The sequence below is a fragment of the Bubalus bubalis genome, chromosome 13 (genome assembly GCF_019923935.1).
Source record: "Bubalus bubalis isolate 160015118507 breed Murrah chromosome 13, NDDB_SH_1, whole genome shotgun sequence".
Taxonomy (NCBI): Eukaryota; Metazoa; Chordata; class Mammalia; order Artiodactyla; family Bovidae; genus Bubalus; species Bubalus bubalis.
Genome location: NC_059169.1, coordinates 53,437,987 through 53,455,984, shown reverse-complemented (window position 1 = coordinate 53,455,984; position 17,998 = coordinate 53,437,987). Strand labels below are relative to the sequence as shown.

The 17,998-nt window shown below is 38.8% G+C and overlaps 1 protein-coding gene and 1 pseudogene across 6 annotated transcripts in view; both read left to right on the top strand.

Annotated features, from left to right (window-relative positions):
- The first annotated feature begins 537 nt into the window (after window positions 1-537).
- The window catches only part of PSPC1 (paraspeckle component 1), a 92,823-nt gene continuing 75,362 nt past the window's right edge, over window positions 538-17,998 (top strand). For 5 of the 6 annotated variants that reach the window (XM_044927278.2, XR_006639894.1, XR_006544049.2 and 2 more), the window contains exons 1-3: window positions 538-1,052; window positions 5,168-5,469; window positions 13,986-14,081. In XM_044927278.2, coding sequence (XP_044783213.1) covers window positions 690-1,052; window positions 5,168-5,469; window positions 13,986-14,081 — 761 coding nt within the window. In that variant the 5' untranslated portion in view covers window positions 538-689. The remainder of the gene's footprint in view (window positions 1,053-5,167; window positions 5,470-13,985; window positions 14,082-17,998) is intronic. The other variant, XM_025262782.3, reaches the window with a different exon arrangement.
- Window positions 8,915-9,567, top strand: LOC102409431 (annotated as a pseudogene).

Here is a 17,998-nt window from a genome sequence, read left to right as displayed (position 1 = left end):
ATAGTATACGGCTTGAAAATCTTAAAATATCTTCCATCTGGCCCTTTACAGAAAACGTTTGATGACCCTGTCCTAGAGTGTGGTCCATAGTTCAGGGAGTCCTTCTTTGAGGTGAATAATCAACATCACAACTACTATATAGAACCGGATTTTTCATTACGAAATATAATAACCTTGCTCTTGAAAAGGGCGGAAATGTGTTTTCACTTGTTTCAATTACTGGGAAATACCTCGTTATTCATGCTATGTATAAAATCTGCAAGTCTTCACTTTCCCGCTGTCACTGAAAATAGAGCTGGACGTTAAGGAGAATGTGGATGGTTCCCTGAATCATCGCGTTTTCACACACTGCTGCAACACCCACCACCACTGTTATCTCGAACCTGCATCTTTCCGAGCCCTGGGAAAGCTGGGAACAGGGACGCGCGCACACTGGTGCGCATGCGCACGCCGCCAGGGCGACGCTGGCGCAGGAGTGCGCAGGCGCATCGGCCTCAGCGCGCCCTCGGAGGGGCGGGGCTTGCGTGGCGTCTCTCCCTCAGACCGCGGCTAGAGCGGCGCCATCTTGGGCGTGAGTGCGGGCGGCTTGTCGGAGGTGTCTCGGAGCTAGTTCTTCCCGACCTCTGTTCCGTGGGTCGACACCGACGTCCATTTCGAGCTCTAGGCCGGCTCGAGGGGCACGCGCTGAGATGATGCTGAGAGGAAACCTCAAGCAAGTGCGCATTGAGAAGAACCCGGCGCGCCTCCGCGCTCTGGAGTCGGCGGCCGGAGAGGGGGACCCGGCGGCCCTGGCCCTCGCGCTGCCAGGGGAGCCGCCGGTGCCCGCCGCGCCCGCCGGAGAGGACCGGCCGGCTGACGAGGGCGGTTTCACCATTGACATTAAGAGCTTCCTCAAGCCGGGCGAGAAGACGTACACGCAGCGCTGCCGCCTTTTCGTGGGGAACCTGCCCACGGATATCACCGAGGACGACTTCAAGCGGTTGTTCGAACGCTATGGCGAGCCCAGCGAGGTCTTCATCAACCGCGACCGCGGCTTCGGCTTCATCCGCCTGGTGAGGGGCGGCCTGGGGCGCTGCGAGGTCCCTCATTTTCCCTCCGCTCATCTCTCCTCTCCCCTGTCCCCGGCTCACCCCGACCCCCCGTCACCTCCCCTCCCCCCCCCACGCCCGCTCCCGAACCGGGCGGCTGTCGCGTGGCTAGCGTGAGGGAACTTCCCACGAGGACTTACCGCTTTTCTGTGTCTCCCTTACACCCTGTGGTAGTAGAATAGCACGCATTTTTTTCCTGTTTCATCTAAACCTTAATAGGAATTAATGGCTGGCCTGTAATAACCACTTAGTAAAAGTTATTATCCTGAGTTATGAAGTAAATCTTTGGTTCATTTCAAGTACTTTAGTAGGTTTTCTCTCCGTGAGTGGACAAAGCAAAAATCTTAAAATGGAGAAAAGTGATCTTAATTAAGTGACACTAGTATAACCATGTGAGTGTTCAACACTTGAAATGTGGTTATTGCGGCCGAGGAGTTGAATTTTAAATTTTATTTGTTCTCAGTTTAAATAGCCACATGTGGTTTGTGGCTGCTATTATTGTATAACATAGGTAGGTCCTCACTTTTCTTTATTTTTTGTTTTTATTTTTTTTTAAGTACAAAATAATTTATTACAGCATTATATAGGTTGGCATTATTTTACAGTGAATTCTTTTTTCTCAACAATTATGAATCTAAATATACACTTAGCGTGAAGGAAAACAATTTTAATTAGAACATTTTCTCTAAATAAAATCTCTTTTGAATTTATATTTGTCTTAAAAGGAAGTATTAATGTTATAGACATATTTATATGGTTCTGAAAAAAACATATTCAGTGATACTATTACTGTTTTCTGTACAAGATAGAACAAAAGCTGCTGCTGCTACTGCTAAGTTGCTTCAGTCGTGTCCGACTCTGCGACCCTATAGACGGCAGCCCACCAGGCTCCCCCATCACTGGGATTCTCCAGGCGAGAACACTGGAGTGGGTTGCCATTTCCTTCTCCACTCACTTTTCTTTAAAAAAGCTTTCTGTAGGATTGTGAAATGGGGAGGTGAGAAGGGCTGCTATTGTCTGCTCTTTTGAGATATGTTTTTTCAGAGCCATCACCCTAAATATTTGTGTAAGAATGTTAAAAATTTTTCAGTTGGAAATTACAATTTAGTTTGAGATTTGACTTCATGGATAACTTTACTGTTTAATCTGAACTCTGTGTTTAACAGGTGAATTTAAAAACTTAAAATATTTCTGAGCTATTAGACATTTTTTTTTTCTGTTTAGGAAAATCATAGTGCATACTTGATCTTAATATAAGTACCTGATCTGAATATTGGTAATGGTGTGGGGTTTCCCAGGTAGCTTAGTGGTAACGAATTCTCCTGCAGTGCAGGAGAGGTGGGTTCCATCCCTGGGTTGGGGAGATCTCCTTGAGAAGGGAATGGCAACTCACTTCAATATTCTTTTCTGAAAAATCCCATGGATAGAGGAGTCTAGTGGGCTATAGTCCTTGGTGTCGCACAAGAGTCAGACACAGCTTAGCAACTAAACAACACACTACAGCCATTGTGCTGTCTGTAGTGTGTACTGCTGGTGTAGTGGCTGTTGGAAAGTGGCAAGTGGAGCCAGTGGAGGTTGTTAGACCCAAGTTCAAGCAGTCTCTCTTGGGGTAGTAACTTCAGTTTTTTATTTTCTGTATTCTTTTAGTTAAGCACCTGTAATTTCAATGTTTTATGAAGAGTGTGATTCAGAGATAGAGCTGGAAGGCTGTATTGATGGATTGTAGATTTTGTGTAGGTTCAAATCAGATTTGTGTGTGTTTTTTGGACAAGTTACTTGAACCTTTATAAGCCTGTTTCCCTATGTGAAGTGAGGATAGTAGCAAAACCCACTTCATGAGATTGTTGGTGAGGCTGATGAAGGATAAGGCAAAGACCTGTGTATGTGTATTAATATATGGGGGAGGAATAAATGACTGGCATGTAATAACCACTTAGTAAAAGTTATTGTCACTTCTGAGCTATGAAGTAAGGAAATCCTTGGTTTGTTTTAAGTACATAATTTTAATTGTCTTGATAGTTACTTCAGTACACATATAGAGCAGTAGTTCTCAAATGGAGTGGTTTTACTTCCCAGAGGACATGTGGCGATGTCTGGAGACATTTTTGGTTGTTAAACGGTGGTGGAGGGGTGGTTCTACTGGCATAAACATCCTGCAGTGCACGGGATAGCCCCCACAGTAAGAATTATCTTGTCCATAATATGCTGAGGTTGGGAAACTCTGATGTACAACCATTTAAGACCAAAACTATAAACTTTGAAGATGCACTATGGCATGAAATTCTTGATAGCATAAACATTTTATTATTTGTCCTAGAAAGTATTAAAAATTGTATTTGTTGCCAACAATAAAAAAAGTACTTGATTTAACATAAAAATGAAAATTTGTTTATCTTGAAAAATGACATGTCACACTTTGTCACTATATCTGACTGAATCTGAACAGAAGATGCTCTCTAGAAACACTTTTTGGAGTCCTCACCAGGCTCTCTCTCCTCCCCTGCCCACAAACATACTATTATGACTAATTTCAGAGTTTAGAAATGAACACTGATACACTCAATATTCATACATTCAGTACCTAGAGTCTACAATTAAATTTTGCTGTAATTTTTTCACGTATCTGTTCATCTCTATCTCAGACCATCCATCAGTCCATGACTCTCAGCATGCTTATCATTAACTAGAGTCCAATTTTATTTTGTAAGGTATTTGAAACCTACATATAATGAGACGCATAGATACTTAGTGTATAATCTTGTGATTTTAGATCAAGATACTGTCATCACCCCGTGAAATTTGCTCATGTTTCTTCTCATTCCTAGTTATACATGTGGCAGCATTCTAATCCAAGTCTCCATTCTTAAAAGTTACCTCTCAACAGTTGTTGAATTATTGACATCTTAGCTGGAAAGGACATAACACTTATTAGGTATTTGTGAAATGTTTGCTGGTACTATTGCTACTACAGAGTTAAAAGAGTAATAAAATGGCCATTTTGAATAGCTAAAGAGGTTAGGTTCATTTGTTTTTGTAAAATTAATTCTGTAGGTAGATTTTCGCATAAGTGAAGTAGTTTAAAGCTGTTGTGAACATTTCAGAGATTGAATAAAAAGCTGTTGTGATCTTAAGACTTTTTCATAAGAAAGTGCAATTTGTACTCTTCTCACAAAATGCATATTAACCCTCTTTCAGTTTTTTGCTGAAAGTTCTCACAACTGAAAAAGAACATACCTGTAGTAAGTTTACCAGTTTGCTGTATTAGATGCCTGTAGAAACTTGTGAGTTCTTCAAAAGTTTTGTAGAAACTTTTGAGTTCTTCAAGAAGGAAATTCTCTTATCTTGTAGTTCAGCAATGAACATATTCTCTAGTTTCTAATAATGATACGTGTACATGCTTTTCTGTTTAATGGAGAGACTTCTTATAGCCCATGAATGGGTATTTGCTTTTCTTAGTGTAGTGGAAGAAATGTGTAGCCCATGAAAATGTTTTAGAAGAAGTAATTAATAACACCTGATGGCAGCTTCTTTTTTTTTTACAGATAATGTAAAAGAAATGGAAATGAAAAGGGATTTGTCTGTCATTGGAGAGGTGGTACACATTATTAAGATATAAATAACAAACATGAAGTGTATAGAGAAACTATTTTCAATAATAGTTTCTAGTAACTGATACTTGGTCTTAAAAAGTATTTCTGTATTTCCTTTAATACATTTAGGAGACTTATAAAAGATACTGCTTGCATATTTAATAGCTGGTAATCTACACTCCATGGGGTCATAAAAGAGTTGGATTTGACCTAGTGACTAAACAATAGCAATCTGTTTATGAACAGATCATCTTTAAGTGATGATTTTTAACAACGTTGGGGTTGGAACTTTCTATTAAAATGTTTAAAATTACTTATCGTAAAAAAAATTAATAAAATACGTGTGATACCATAACTGAAAGACAGAAACAAAGTGGCCCTATCAGCCATTTTGTAAAACTACCCAGCCCTCTTTAGAAACAAGCCACTATTTAAAATTTTTTTGTTAACTGTAATTTTTTAAAAAGTGATGTTTTTCTTCCTAAAAAGGAGTCCAGAACACTGGCTGAAATTGCAAAAGCAGAGCTGGATGGCACCATTTTGAAGAGCAGACCTCTCCGAATTCGTTTTGCTACACATGGAGCAGCCCTAACTGTTAAGAACCTTTCTCCGGTGGTTTCCAATGAGCTACTAGAGCAAGCATTTTCCCAGTTTGGTCCAGTAGAGAAAGCTGTTGTTGTTGTGGATGATCGTGGTAGAGCCACGGGAAAAGGTTTTGTGGAATTTGCAGCAAAACCTCCTGCACGAAAGGCTCTGGAAAGATGTGGTGATGGGGCGTTCTTGCTAACAACGTAAGTTTAAAAGTCTTTGTTTTATAGAGTTACACATAGGGTTCTTTCTGTGCTGCCTCTTTTTTTTGTACTTCTTTCCCTGTATGTTGTCTTGGCATGTGGTAAGTAGGTGTTGAGTAAGTTCTCAGTGAATACAAATAAGGGTATATTTGTGTACCTCCAGGAGTCAAGAATCAATACTTTACTCAAACTTCAGTGTATTAATCCATACGGAATCTCAGGAATGTTTTGTGTTAACCATTTTTATTCACCCTACTGAATGTGTATTAGGTGCAAAGCCAAACGTTACATTTAATGAATGAGGTTTTAATCAGTTTTGAAATGTAATTTACATATGTTAAAATGCATCCAGTTTTGCATGTATAGTGCAGTGAAGTTTAAAAAATGTATGTAGTCATTTACCCTCCACCACAATCAAGATAACATTTTCAGCATCCAACAAAAATTCCTTTTTTGTCCTTTTGCAGTTACTCCTCTTATCCCTGCCTAGACTGCTCTTGATCTTTCTGTTAGTATAGATTTGTTTTTTCTTATATTTCATATAAATGAAGTTATATATTAATAGTATGTATTCTTTTGTGTGTGATTTCTTTTGCTTAGCATAATGTTTATGAGATTTCATCCATATCACTATATTAGTATTTTGTCCCTTTTTATGGCCGAGTTACAACTGTGGTGACCTTTGGGTGGATGTTCAAGTTGCTTCCAACTACTGGCCTTTGTGAATAAAGCTATTACGAACATTTGTGTATAAAACTTCTTGTGAACTGTGTACTTTCATGTGGCTTTGGTAATACTTAGGAAGTAAATGTATGTTCCGGAGAAGGCAATGGCAACCCACTCCAGTACTCTTGCCTGGAAAATCCCATGGACGGAGGAGCCTGGTAGGCTGCAGTCCATGAGGTCGCTAAGAGTCGGACACGACTGAGCCACTTCACTTTCACTTTTCACTTTCATGCATTGGAGAAGGAAATGGCAACCCACTCCAGTGTTCTTGCCTGGAGAATCCCAGGGACGGGGGAGCCTTGTGGGCTGCCGTCTTTGGGGTCGCACAGAGTCAGACACGACCGAAGCGACTTAGCAGCAGCAGCAAATGTATGTTCAACTTTATAAGGAACTCCCAAACTGTTTTCCAGATACGTGTATCATTTTACATTCCCGCTAGCAGTGAATAAGAGAGTTATAATGATATGTCCCCTCAGCAACACTTGAAATTTTTAGATATTCTAGTGAGTGTAGTGGTGTCTCTTTGTGGTTTAAATATTGTTTTCTTAACGACTGACGATAAGTATCTTTTCATGTGCTTTTTGGATATGTGTCTTTTTGTGAAATGTCTGTTGATATTTTTGCCTTAAAAAAAAAATTTTTATTTGGCTTCACCGCGGCTTAGTTGTGGCATGTGGGATCTAGTTCCCTGCTACTGCTACTGCTAAGTCAGGTAAGTCGTGTTCCCTGACCAGGGGTCAAATCCCAGCCCCCATGCATTGGGAGTACAGAGTCATATCCACTGGACCACCAGAGAAGTTCCTTGCCTGTTTTTTAATTGGCTGGTTTGTCTTAATTTTTTTTTTTTTTTTTTAAACAAATCTGGGTCCAGGCCTGTATTAACACTATTTCATCCCAGTCTGTGACTTGCTTTTTAATTTTTTAAAAAAGATAATTTATTTAATTGATTTATTTGGTTGCACCTGGTCTTGGTTGCGGCAAGCAGGATCTTCCATCTTAATTGGGGCATGTGGAATCTTTAGTTGCCACATGGCAAGATTTTTAGTTGCGGCATGTCGGATTGTCCAGGGATTGAACCCAGGTCCCCTGCATTGGGAGCGCAGAGTCTTAGCCACTGGACCACCAGGAAGTCCTTTTAATTTTTTTTAATCATGTTTTTCAAAGAGCAGAAGTTGTTCTATTTTGTGAAGTCCAGTTTATCAATTTATTTTCTTTCTTGGTTTGTTCCTTGGAATTTTTGTGTATGAAATCTTTGCCTTTCCTAAAGTAGCAAAGCTTTCTCGTATTTTCTTGAGAAATTTTATAGCTTTTTGTTTAAACCTGTGATACGTTTTGAGTATGATGTGAGGTAGCAGTTCATTGCTTTAATGTTCTGGCACCATTAATTGAGAAGGTTATGATTTTCCCTTTGTTACCTTTTACCTTTATCAAATAACTGGAAAAAAATTTGCTCTCTTTCCTGTTTTCTTGATCGGTATGTCTTTTATGCTGTTACTGTATTTCTCAATTACCTTATCCAAGACTTTGAAGTCAAATAGTAGCATCCAACTTTATTCTTTTTTTTTTTTAATTGTTCTGGTTATTATCATTTCTTTGTATATCCTTACTGATTTTAAAATCAGCTTGTCAATTAAAAAAGTTCTTCTGAGCTTTTGGTTGAAATTGCTTTGAATCTACCGATCATTCTGGGGACCATTAACATCTTCACAGTATCAGCCATTTTCCAATCCATGAACGTGATGTGTTTCTCCATTTACTTAAAAATATTTTAAAGTAATTATAGTGGTTATTAAACCTGTTGCCATATTAACATGGCTTTTCTTTCAGTTTGTCCACAAGAAAGTTCTCAATGTGCATTCTTAGTCTTCAGACTGAATTTGTAAAAGTTCCTAAGTTGATTATTGAATGGATTTCTTTTAGCTCTGGCACTTGAGCTATTGATTGGAATCATTCAAATATTTAGGGTTTGGGGAATTGGATACAAAGACAATGTAGAAAAATTGTTTTCTACCTCCAGGGAGCTTAGTTTGGTGACTTGTGAAGCATTTTTCAGTTTGTTTTTGACAGTTAAGCATTTGTGCTGAAGCTCTTGTAGAGCAGACATTTTACAGCTCTGCCAGCTTGTTCTCTTAGAGACTTTGGTCTTGTTCCCATTCCCTTTGCTTTAGAGAGATGCTCTCTTTCCCCGTCATCACAGGTCTTGCTCTCACATTTCATTCACATTTTGGTAAGATGTTATCTCCTAAGGGAAGCTGACTGTTTTACATTAAAATAGCCTAATGCTTTACTCTCCAACTTAACTTTTCTTCATAGCACTTAAGGTTGCATTCTCTACCTAGAATGTAAGCTCCCCTGGGGTAGGGACTTTGTCTCGTTTAACACTAATCCTGACACTTGTATTCTGGTATTTTCCTGGATTCTTAGTAAGTTTGCAATAGTTATTTAAAGAGTGAAGGAAGGCAAGTCCTAAAGCAGTAGGCAAGGCATGTAGTTAGTATATATTTTCTGCTGTAAGCTTTAGTTAATTGTTGCTAGTTAAAGTCATAATCGGGCACTGATAAATATTTAACTATTTCTTCTTGTTCAGTCACTAAGTTGTGTCAGACACTTTGTGACTCCGTGGACTGCAGCATGCCAGGCTTCCTTGTCCTTCACTAATTTCTAGAGTTTGCTCAGATTAACGTCCATTGAGTCCATGATGCCGTACAACTGTCTCATTCTCTGGTGCCCTCTTTTGCTTTCAGTCTTTCCTAGCATCAGGGTCTTTTCCAGTGAGTCAGCCATTCACCTCAGGTGGCCAAAGTATTTCTTAAAGGTAGCTTTTAGAATAATTTATAAATGACATGCAGATGGCATCACCTGGAACTTGAGCAGCTGCACAAGGATCTTGGAGGTCTGATGATGGCCAAGAACAAACTAAAAGGGCAGAAGTCCAGGAATGTATTCCACATAACTAGCCAAAAAAGCTTTAAGGTTAAAAATAAAGTAAAACCTGTTACCACTAATCTTTAAGAATATAAACATTGTGAATGCTGAAAAAGTTAACAGTGAATAAAGCTTTTGTAGATAAACAAGAGGAACATACAAACTTCTCAAAAGGCCTTTGCTTTGAGCTGCTGCAGAAACAGTTGGTTTCTCAGCAGCGTCATGAAAATGTACCAGTTAATGTTGATGAAGCTACAAGATTAGTGGTCCAGTTGTAATACACTGGTGATGCATCAGATTCCCCAAAAAGACCAATCAATTAACTGTTTTATATTAAAAAAAAATTTATATACAGTTTTGAGGGCTTCCATGGTGGCTCAGATGGTAAAGAATCCACCTGCAGTGCAAGAGACCTGGGTTCAATCCCTGGGTTGGGAAAATCCCCTGGAGAAGGAAATGGTGATCTGCTTCAGTATTCTTTTTTTTATTATTTTTATTAAAAAAAAATTTTTTTAGATTTCATGGCTTCGGTCACTATCTGCAGTGAGTTTAAGTGAAAGTGAAGTCGCTCAGTCATGTCCGACTCTTTGCGACCCTATGGACTGTAGCCCACCAGGCTCCTCTGTCCCTGGGATTTTCCAGGCAAGAAAACTGGAGTGGGTTGCCATTTCCTTCTTCTGGCTCAGTATTCTTGCCTGGAGAATTCCATGGACAGAGGAGCCTGGCTGGCTACAGTCCCTGGTGTCACAAAGAATCGGACATGACTGAGTGACTAACACTTAACACACAACAGTTAGAGGGAATGGGCAAGGTGTTATTGAACGTTTTATCTGTTTTATTTCATAATCACGATCGCTTGGATTTCTGGAGAACTGGTTATTATTTGTCCCATTTTTCAGATAAGAAAATTGACTCAGATGTTAAGTAATTTGCTTAAGATTTCACAGCTAATAAATGGTGGAGTTCAGTCTGATGCCAAATTCCTTGCTTCTTACAGTATGCCACAGGTGGAGTGGTTTCTACTTTCTGTAGATTCTTCTTGCTCAGGTCTTTTGTTGTTAAACCTTCTCATGGAGCTCCAGATGTCCTCCCTGCTGTTTGAATACTTGGTCTCAGCTGAAGTGTTGATTTATAGAGAGGATTTTCCTGACTGCCTTATCTAAAGTGGCTTCTCTCTTATTCCTTTTGACAGTGTGGTTTTTTCTTGGCTCTAAAATGATCTTTTTATTTTCTCATTTAGGGGTGGCGGCAGTTTTTAGAAGACTTGTAGGGATTGTTTTGTTTATGCTTGGATCCCTAGCTCCAACTAGTCTTGGAACCTGTTAGGTGATCAGATTTATTGACTAACTGAATCTCACATATCTTAGCTAATACAAGTGATTTATAAAGGTGATATTACAGGGATTTTGTTTCTAAATGTAGACATCTTTTATAATTAAGATTTCTCTTGAAAATATCTTTAAATTGTCATAAAATGTATACTATACATGGCTTTAGAGAAACAGCTTTGTATACAGTATGTATAATGATTAACACATAGTTGAAAAAGTATGTATAAGTTATGTATCTATGCTGTTTTGAAATTACTAACGAGGCAGAAAAATGATAAAAAGGGAAAATTAAAAATTTATGATTATAATGGTATGCCTACATCTTTAAACTTTAGAATCATATCTAGAGCAGCAGAAGTGCTCATGCTTAGAACTCAAATTGAGGAGGCATAATGATAATGAAAAGTGCTCACTTTTCGAATTTTTCTTTCACTTTTTTGTTGTTGTTTTAAGGATCATTGCAGGTTAACTTAAATGAAGATGTAGTGGTCTGTTCTTACTATTTTCCGAATTATACCCTAAAAATTCTGTGGGAGTTGCTTCCTTAGAAACAGGAAAATGTGTCTTTTAATTTCAGTTTAGAGAAAGGTATTTTCCCTTTAAAGAATCCTTTAATGTTAGTGTAAATGTTACCTATCTTCACTAATTGTTAGCATTTTGCTATAGCTTTTTCATTATGGGAAATTCATACATATTTTTTTTTTTCCTTTTTTATTTGCCAATTCAGTTGAGTCAGCTGCAGAGTACAGTACTGAATTACAGTACTTGGCATGTATATCCTTTGAATACTCTCTTGCAGAACTGCAGTGTAATTGTCACACTGAGGAAACAACGCTTACCTGATATTATTATTTAATATTGAATGTCAGAATTTAATCTTAATTGAATATTAAAAATTTTTCCATTGCCTATCAATGTATTTTATACTTTTTAAAAGAAGTTATCTCTTTATTTATTTGGCTGCACCAGGTCTTAGTTGTGGCATGTGGGATTTAGTTTCCTGAGCAGAGATTGAACCCCGGGACCCTGCATTGTGAATGCTGAGTATTAGCCACCGGACCACCAGAGAAGTCCTGGGTCTTACTTTCTTACATAAAAATTACTATATTGTTTAAATTTTTTCACAATTAAACATTTATCAGTTTTAGAGTCAAGGTAATGATTAATTTAGGGGCAACGTGAGAAGGAAAAGGTATCACAACAATTCCAGATTTAACACATGGTTGTCAGTCTTTTTTTCTATATAATATTTACCTGTGTTTGTAGAAGGAGTAAATTAAGTAATTACATGTATAAACAAAAATTTTAAAAATTACTTATTTGGCTCTGCTGGGTTTTTGTTGCTGCATGGGCTTTTCTCTAGTGGTGGTGCATTTTGGGCTTCAGTAGTTGGAGCTCCCTAGCTCTAGAACATAGGCTCAGTAGTTGTGGTGCATTGGCTCAGTTGCTCCAGGGCCTGTAGGATCTTCCTGGATCAGGGCTCGAACCTGTGTCTCCTGCATTGGCAGGCAGATTCTTTACTTACTGAGCCACCAGGAAAGTCCTATAGACAAAATTTAAGTTAGATTTTCCTTCTTTCTTTTTTCCGCCGCATTGCCCAAATCTTGTGGGGTGTGGAATCTTAGTTCCCTGATCAGAGATTGAACCTAGGTCCTCAGCAGTGAGAACTTGGAGTCCTTATGTTAAGTTTAAAACTTAAATAAACAAGGTGGGTTGGACACAGGAGTGGTGCATACAGTGAAGCCATAAATGTTCACATTTTAGCACGTATCCCAATAAAACAAGACACAGTCCCTTAAAGATGTCCCTTGTATACAACATACATGGTCTTAATATGATGAATGGTTGTGTGATCCTTACTCACTCATGTATCTCTTGAGAAATGGAATAGTGGAAATAAGATGTAAATATATAATATTAGTATGTGTTTGTCAAGTTCTCTGCCAGAGAACTTGTAGAAAAGTATCTAGTGGCCACATTTATGTTGAAATTGAATTTTTTTTTCTTGGCCAAGCCTTGCAGCATCTGGGATCTTAGTTCCCTAACCAGGGGTTGAACCCTTTCCCCAGTATGTTGGGAGCACAGAGTCTTAACCACTGGACCTCCAGGGAAGTCCCTGAAGTTGGAATTGTATAATTATAACACTTAATTACTCAGGTGTAGTTCTTACCTGGCTCTATTACTCTTTGAATGTTTGTGGCCCTGCCTCAGCTTCCAGGGGGTAAATGGTTTATATGATGTGTCTTCCTTTTGTCCTTGGGCCCTTTTGGGTCCTCTTAGAAGTACCATATCCTCCTGTGGGCTGGGTGGGTTCAGTTCTCAGCTGCTTTCTCAAACTTCACTGAGTTGTGTGAACTCTCTGAGGCTGTATTTACTCATTCTTTACTACATTTCTGTTTTTACTTCTTGGACATGAGGTCTGAGACTGGAGAACGAGGCCTGTAAGTTCCTTTTCTTTTGGGTTTCCACTCACTTTACCTGAGGTTTCTAATTGTATTGTTTTCATTACTCCGAGGTATTCTACACGTGCTTTTTCTAATTCTTTTTTCTCTCTCTCTTCTAATTCTAATTTCTCTTTCTAATTCTTTTTCTCTATCAAATGTCTCACTAGCTCAGGAATAATTTTTTATGTGACCATTGTATAGCTTTACTTTCCATATAGAGAAGGATTTAGTCTCTGTTAATCTCTGGGTCTTTATAAAGGGAAAGAAATATTTTGAATCCTGAAAGCTCCTTCACCTCTCTAGCTCCTCTGTTAACACCTCAGAAGTTAGCCATGATTTTTTTTCTCTTTAAAGCATCTCTGTTTGTTTTTCAGACTTGCTTTCATGCTGAGAGACTGATAGCAAGGAAACTTTAATATTAGCATGTCATCTCCTCCACTTATTTCTCTTGTCTTTCCTCAGTGAGCCTTCCCTTCCTTAGGAAAACAATACAGAAGGAGGGTTTCCAGGTCAGCTCTTTCATCATCTACTCTTCTTGTCCCCACACCCCATTTCTTCCTTGATTGTGTTGCTTCTGGCTGCCCCTCTACACCCCCTTCCCTTTTGCTTGACTGATATCTTTTAGGCAGATATATATTAAGTTTTAGAAAGACTTTTCCTTTTGAGACTGGTTGGACAATGGACGGTTGGGAGCTGGGCGGAGTTGGGAGTTTGAGGCCATGGAGGGGATGGGGGTCCGGGTATGTGTGTGGATGAGACACACAGGAGAGTTGGATACTTGCTCCTCTGCGTTGCTCTTTGTAGAAGTTAACTGCAGTGGTCAGGCAGGTCTATGTTGATGTTTTTTTCTGTGGTCTCGAATAGACTCCATGCTCTAAAAATAAGCACTCATCTTTGACTTATATGTTCACCTGTGTTGGTGCAGCCAGTGTTTATTGACTGATTTTGTGTGTATATGTGATACTTTCTGAGACTTTTTTTTCAGATAAATTTTCCAAGTATGTATCTTGGAATTATTATAAAAGATTTCTAGGAGGATTTTAGTTCTAGATACTGTTTTAATTCTTATTAATGCTTTTTACCTGTCCAGGACCCCTCGTCCGGTCATTGTGGAGCCCATGGAACAGTTTGATGATGAAGATGGTTTGCCAGAGAAACTAATGCAGAAAACTCAGCAGTATCATAAGTAAGATTTTATAAGAAGATAAATTCTGATAAATTTAGAATGTGCTTTCAAGGGTATTTATTACTTTACATTTGTTATTGAATATTGTTGGATTATAAGGTGTTCTATTTTGTCTTGTTAGCCAGTAACAGTCTGGTTAATAGAGTGGGCTGGTCTACATGGAATGCTGGTTTTCTTGTGTATATTGTTAAAAGGTTAACTTGACTTCGAAAAGTTCAACTTTTATAACTGGGGCATGGGTGGGTTCCATAAGTGTATACTGTCTGTAGTACCTATGCCAGAGAAACAGTGAGTTTTAGATACAAAAGCTTCTGTATTGAGTATGCTACAGGTGTATTATGAATTAAGAGGAGACTTTGGCAGGAGTAGAAAGATGGTTCTAGTTAAAGAACTTGGGAAAGGGTAAGAATTCTTCTTTTTTAAAAAATTTATTAATCTGTGGTATCTACCAAAGTTGTGTGTGTGTGTGTGTATGCATGCATGCTCTGTCATTCGTGTCCTGCTCAACCCCATGGACTACAGACTGTCAGGCTCCTCTGTCTGTGGGATTTTTCCAGGCAGGAATACTGGAGTGGGTTGCCATTTCCTTCTCCAAAGAATTCTTAAAGATGAAAAAGAAAAATAACCTTTTAACAATTACTTTTCATTCAGTGTGGTTCAGATATTTTTATGTAAGCTGACTGTGTGAATATATTGTGTTGTTCTTAACTACTCAGTTGTTTATTATAATAAGTAAGACTGTTGTGAACTTCCCTGGTGATCCCATTAGTTAAGACTCTGTGCTTCCAAAGCAGGGGCCGCTGGTTTGATCCCTGGTCAGAGAACTAAGATCTCACATGCTGTGTGGTGTGACTGAAAAACAAAAAACACAGTAATATTTGCATGCATGAACCTAAATATTGGACCGCCTTTGTGCCAGGCACTGTCCTAGATGCTGCCAGTGCCCTCATGATGCTTACATTTCTAGTGGCAGGGCTACACAATAAATACTGAACCAAAGAATAATGTTTTAATAAATACACTAAGTAGTGAGAAATACCATTTAAAACCACTAAAGTGAGGTATGATGCTAAGATCAAACAGTATGCATATTTAATGGTGATTAATTCTGGTAGATGGTTCTCCCAAAATATTATACCAATTTATACTCATTGGTGTATGCATAAAAGTATTTCTTTTCATCCTGACCAAAAAATGGTTATGATTTTAAGATTTGATTTTTTGTGTTCAAAATAACATTTTACACATGTTTTAATAGCACTCTTTGATTTTAGTGTAGACTGGTTTTCTCCTTGTAGTTGATTTAAATGACAAATGTGGGTGCTTTTTTATTGATTGATTTGGCTTTTGTTGTAGCACACAGATTCTATAGTTGTGACTTGAGGGCTTTAGTAGCTCCACAACATTTGAGATCTTAGTTCCCTGACCAGGGATTGAACCCACGTCCCCTGCATTGCAGGACAGATTCTTAAATACTGGACCACCAGGGAAGTCCCTGGGTGCTTATTTTTAACTGGTGTTGGAGATGTATCAATGAACAGAATAAACCAGAAACTCTTGCTGTGTGGCGGAGTAGGTAGCCTGTCCCTTCTCCAGCAGATCTTCCTGACCCAGGAATTGAGCCAAGGTCTCTGGCATTGCAGGCAGATTCTTTACCAACTAAGCTATCATGGAAGCCCTTGGGAAGCAGGGGGTAAACAATAAAATAAAGATGGCAGAAAGACAGGGAAAAGTGGGTGTAGGGGAGCAGAAGAGTGTGCCTCTTTTTATACAGGTGGTTAAGGAAGCTTTTGTGAGGGTAGTATTTGATTCACAACTTGAAAGCGGGGGTGGGGGGAAGGGGGTGGGAGGGGAGGGCACCAGATGGGATAGGGATCTCAGTCAGCTGAGGGGTACGGCTCTGCAGGCTTTGGGGGAGGACTGGCATGGTGCAGGTGCAGTGACGAGGCCAGGTTAACTGGACCAGGGTGAGTATGGGGAGCCTTGTAGCGATCAGGGGATTTAGGCCATAGTGGGAGGAGTGCAGACTGTGGGGCTTGTGGGCTATTGAACTAACTTTGGCTTCTGTGATTCATGTGAAAGGAAGAAGCAGGATAGTGATTTAATTTTAAATTTAAAGCAGCTTTGTAGCTGCTCTGTTATAATAGATTATAAAGAGCCAATGGTGGGATTGGGGGGGTAAGTTTAGGATCCTGCTGACAGGAAGTGGTTACAGTGGTAATGACCAGAAGTGGTCAGATTCCGAATGTGGTTTGAAACTAGATTGGATATTGCTGATGGATATGGAGATGTGGGAGAAAGAGAGTTAAAAGAGTGATGATGAGGTTTTTGGCCTAAGTAACTGGAAAGTATAGACTTGCTAGTGACTGACATGGAGAACCTGGAGGAGTTGATTTGGGGGAGGAGGATCAGGAATCTTGTTTTGGGATCTGTTGTCAAGGTAGCTGAATTTGTGTCTGGAATTCAGATGTGCTGTTTGGGCTCAAGTTACCAGTGTGATGGAAAAGAATGTCAAAGGACCAACTCCCGATTGCTCATTTGACAGGAGTTGGGAAGGTCAAAGGGAATCAACAGAGACTGAGTGGGAGCAGTCCCTGAAGTGGGAGGGACACCCAGTAGAATGTGTCCTAGAAGCAAGGGATTGGTAGTAATCAGTTGTAACTCAGCCATGTAAATTTCTCTTAAATGCTGTTTCTCAAAGGCTTACATTTAATTTCCTATTCATTTGATTTCTGGTTATAGCTTATTACAGATTTTAAGTAGAGCATCCTTTTGCATTCAGGAATTAGAGAACTGGAATTATAAAGGTGTTACAAGAAGTAGAATTTATAGATTGTACTTGTTTATTGAAAAAAAAAAAAAAAACCAAAACCCAAACGAAACTTGTTTATATAATGACTTAATTATTCCAGCAAATATTACATGATCTCATGATATTTTTAAACTTTACTGCTAAAGAGTTATGCTCTGAAGGGAATATTCATGAAACTTAAAGAGTCAAGATTCAAATTCAGCTCTGGTGCCCCAAATCCATATTGTTTCAATAGTGTTTCTTTTGGGAGAAAATGAAGTTTTTATATTTATTACTGTAGTCAACACCTGACTTAGGAACTGCTAACTAATAAACAGTTCTTTCAGAAAAATTAGTGGGTGGTGGATCTCTCTATTCCTTTCCCTTTTCCAGTCAGTGCTTTAAAAAGAAAAAGATCCAAGCTCTATTTTTAGGTCTGGAATCCCTTGATCATGGTTAAGTTTGATTTTATCTACCCCCTGAATATCTTTGAAGCTATTTCTTGTCACTATGTTTTCCCTCTGTGACAACCTCCTCCTCTATCTCCCAACTTTGTCCCATCCACCATCTTCCCCTCCCCATCCCCAAATAAAAGTTAAAATTTATGATTACAAGGCATCTGTAGTTTTATTGGTGGGTGAGAATTGTATTCTTATACAAGTACTTTTGAATAATTGAAATTCTTTGAATGTTGGGTACATTCATAGGTCTTCATTTAAAAGATTTTTTTCCCCGTCATACATTCATTCATTTAAGAAATCAATACTAAATGTGTACAATGTGCTAGGTATGTGCTAGGTACTTAGGTACAGTGGCTTACAGGAATTTCATTTGCTCATTGAGTTTACAGTCTAGCAAGGCAAACAAGTATAAAACAAATTGAAGTAAATTAGGCCTGTATTATTTGGTGTAGCCAATTAACCTGGCACATAACACTCAACAAACTGTTTCTGCTTTATTACTGTCCCTAAAAGTTATTACTTTTAGAAAAATCTGACTTCAGACCATTAACTTGGGGGACATTTGCTTCATATGTTACAGACTGCCTTATATAAAATTGTTTATTGAAAACCAAAAAGGCCTTATTGGAGGTGGTAATTTGGGGAGTGCAGGTTGTAGTATCTTG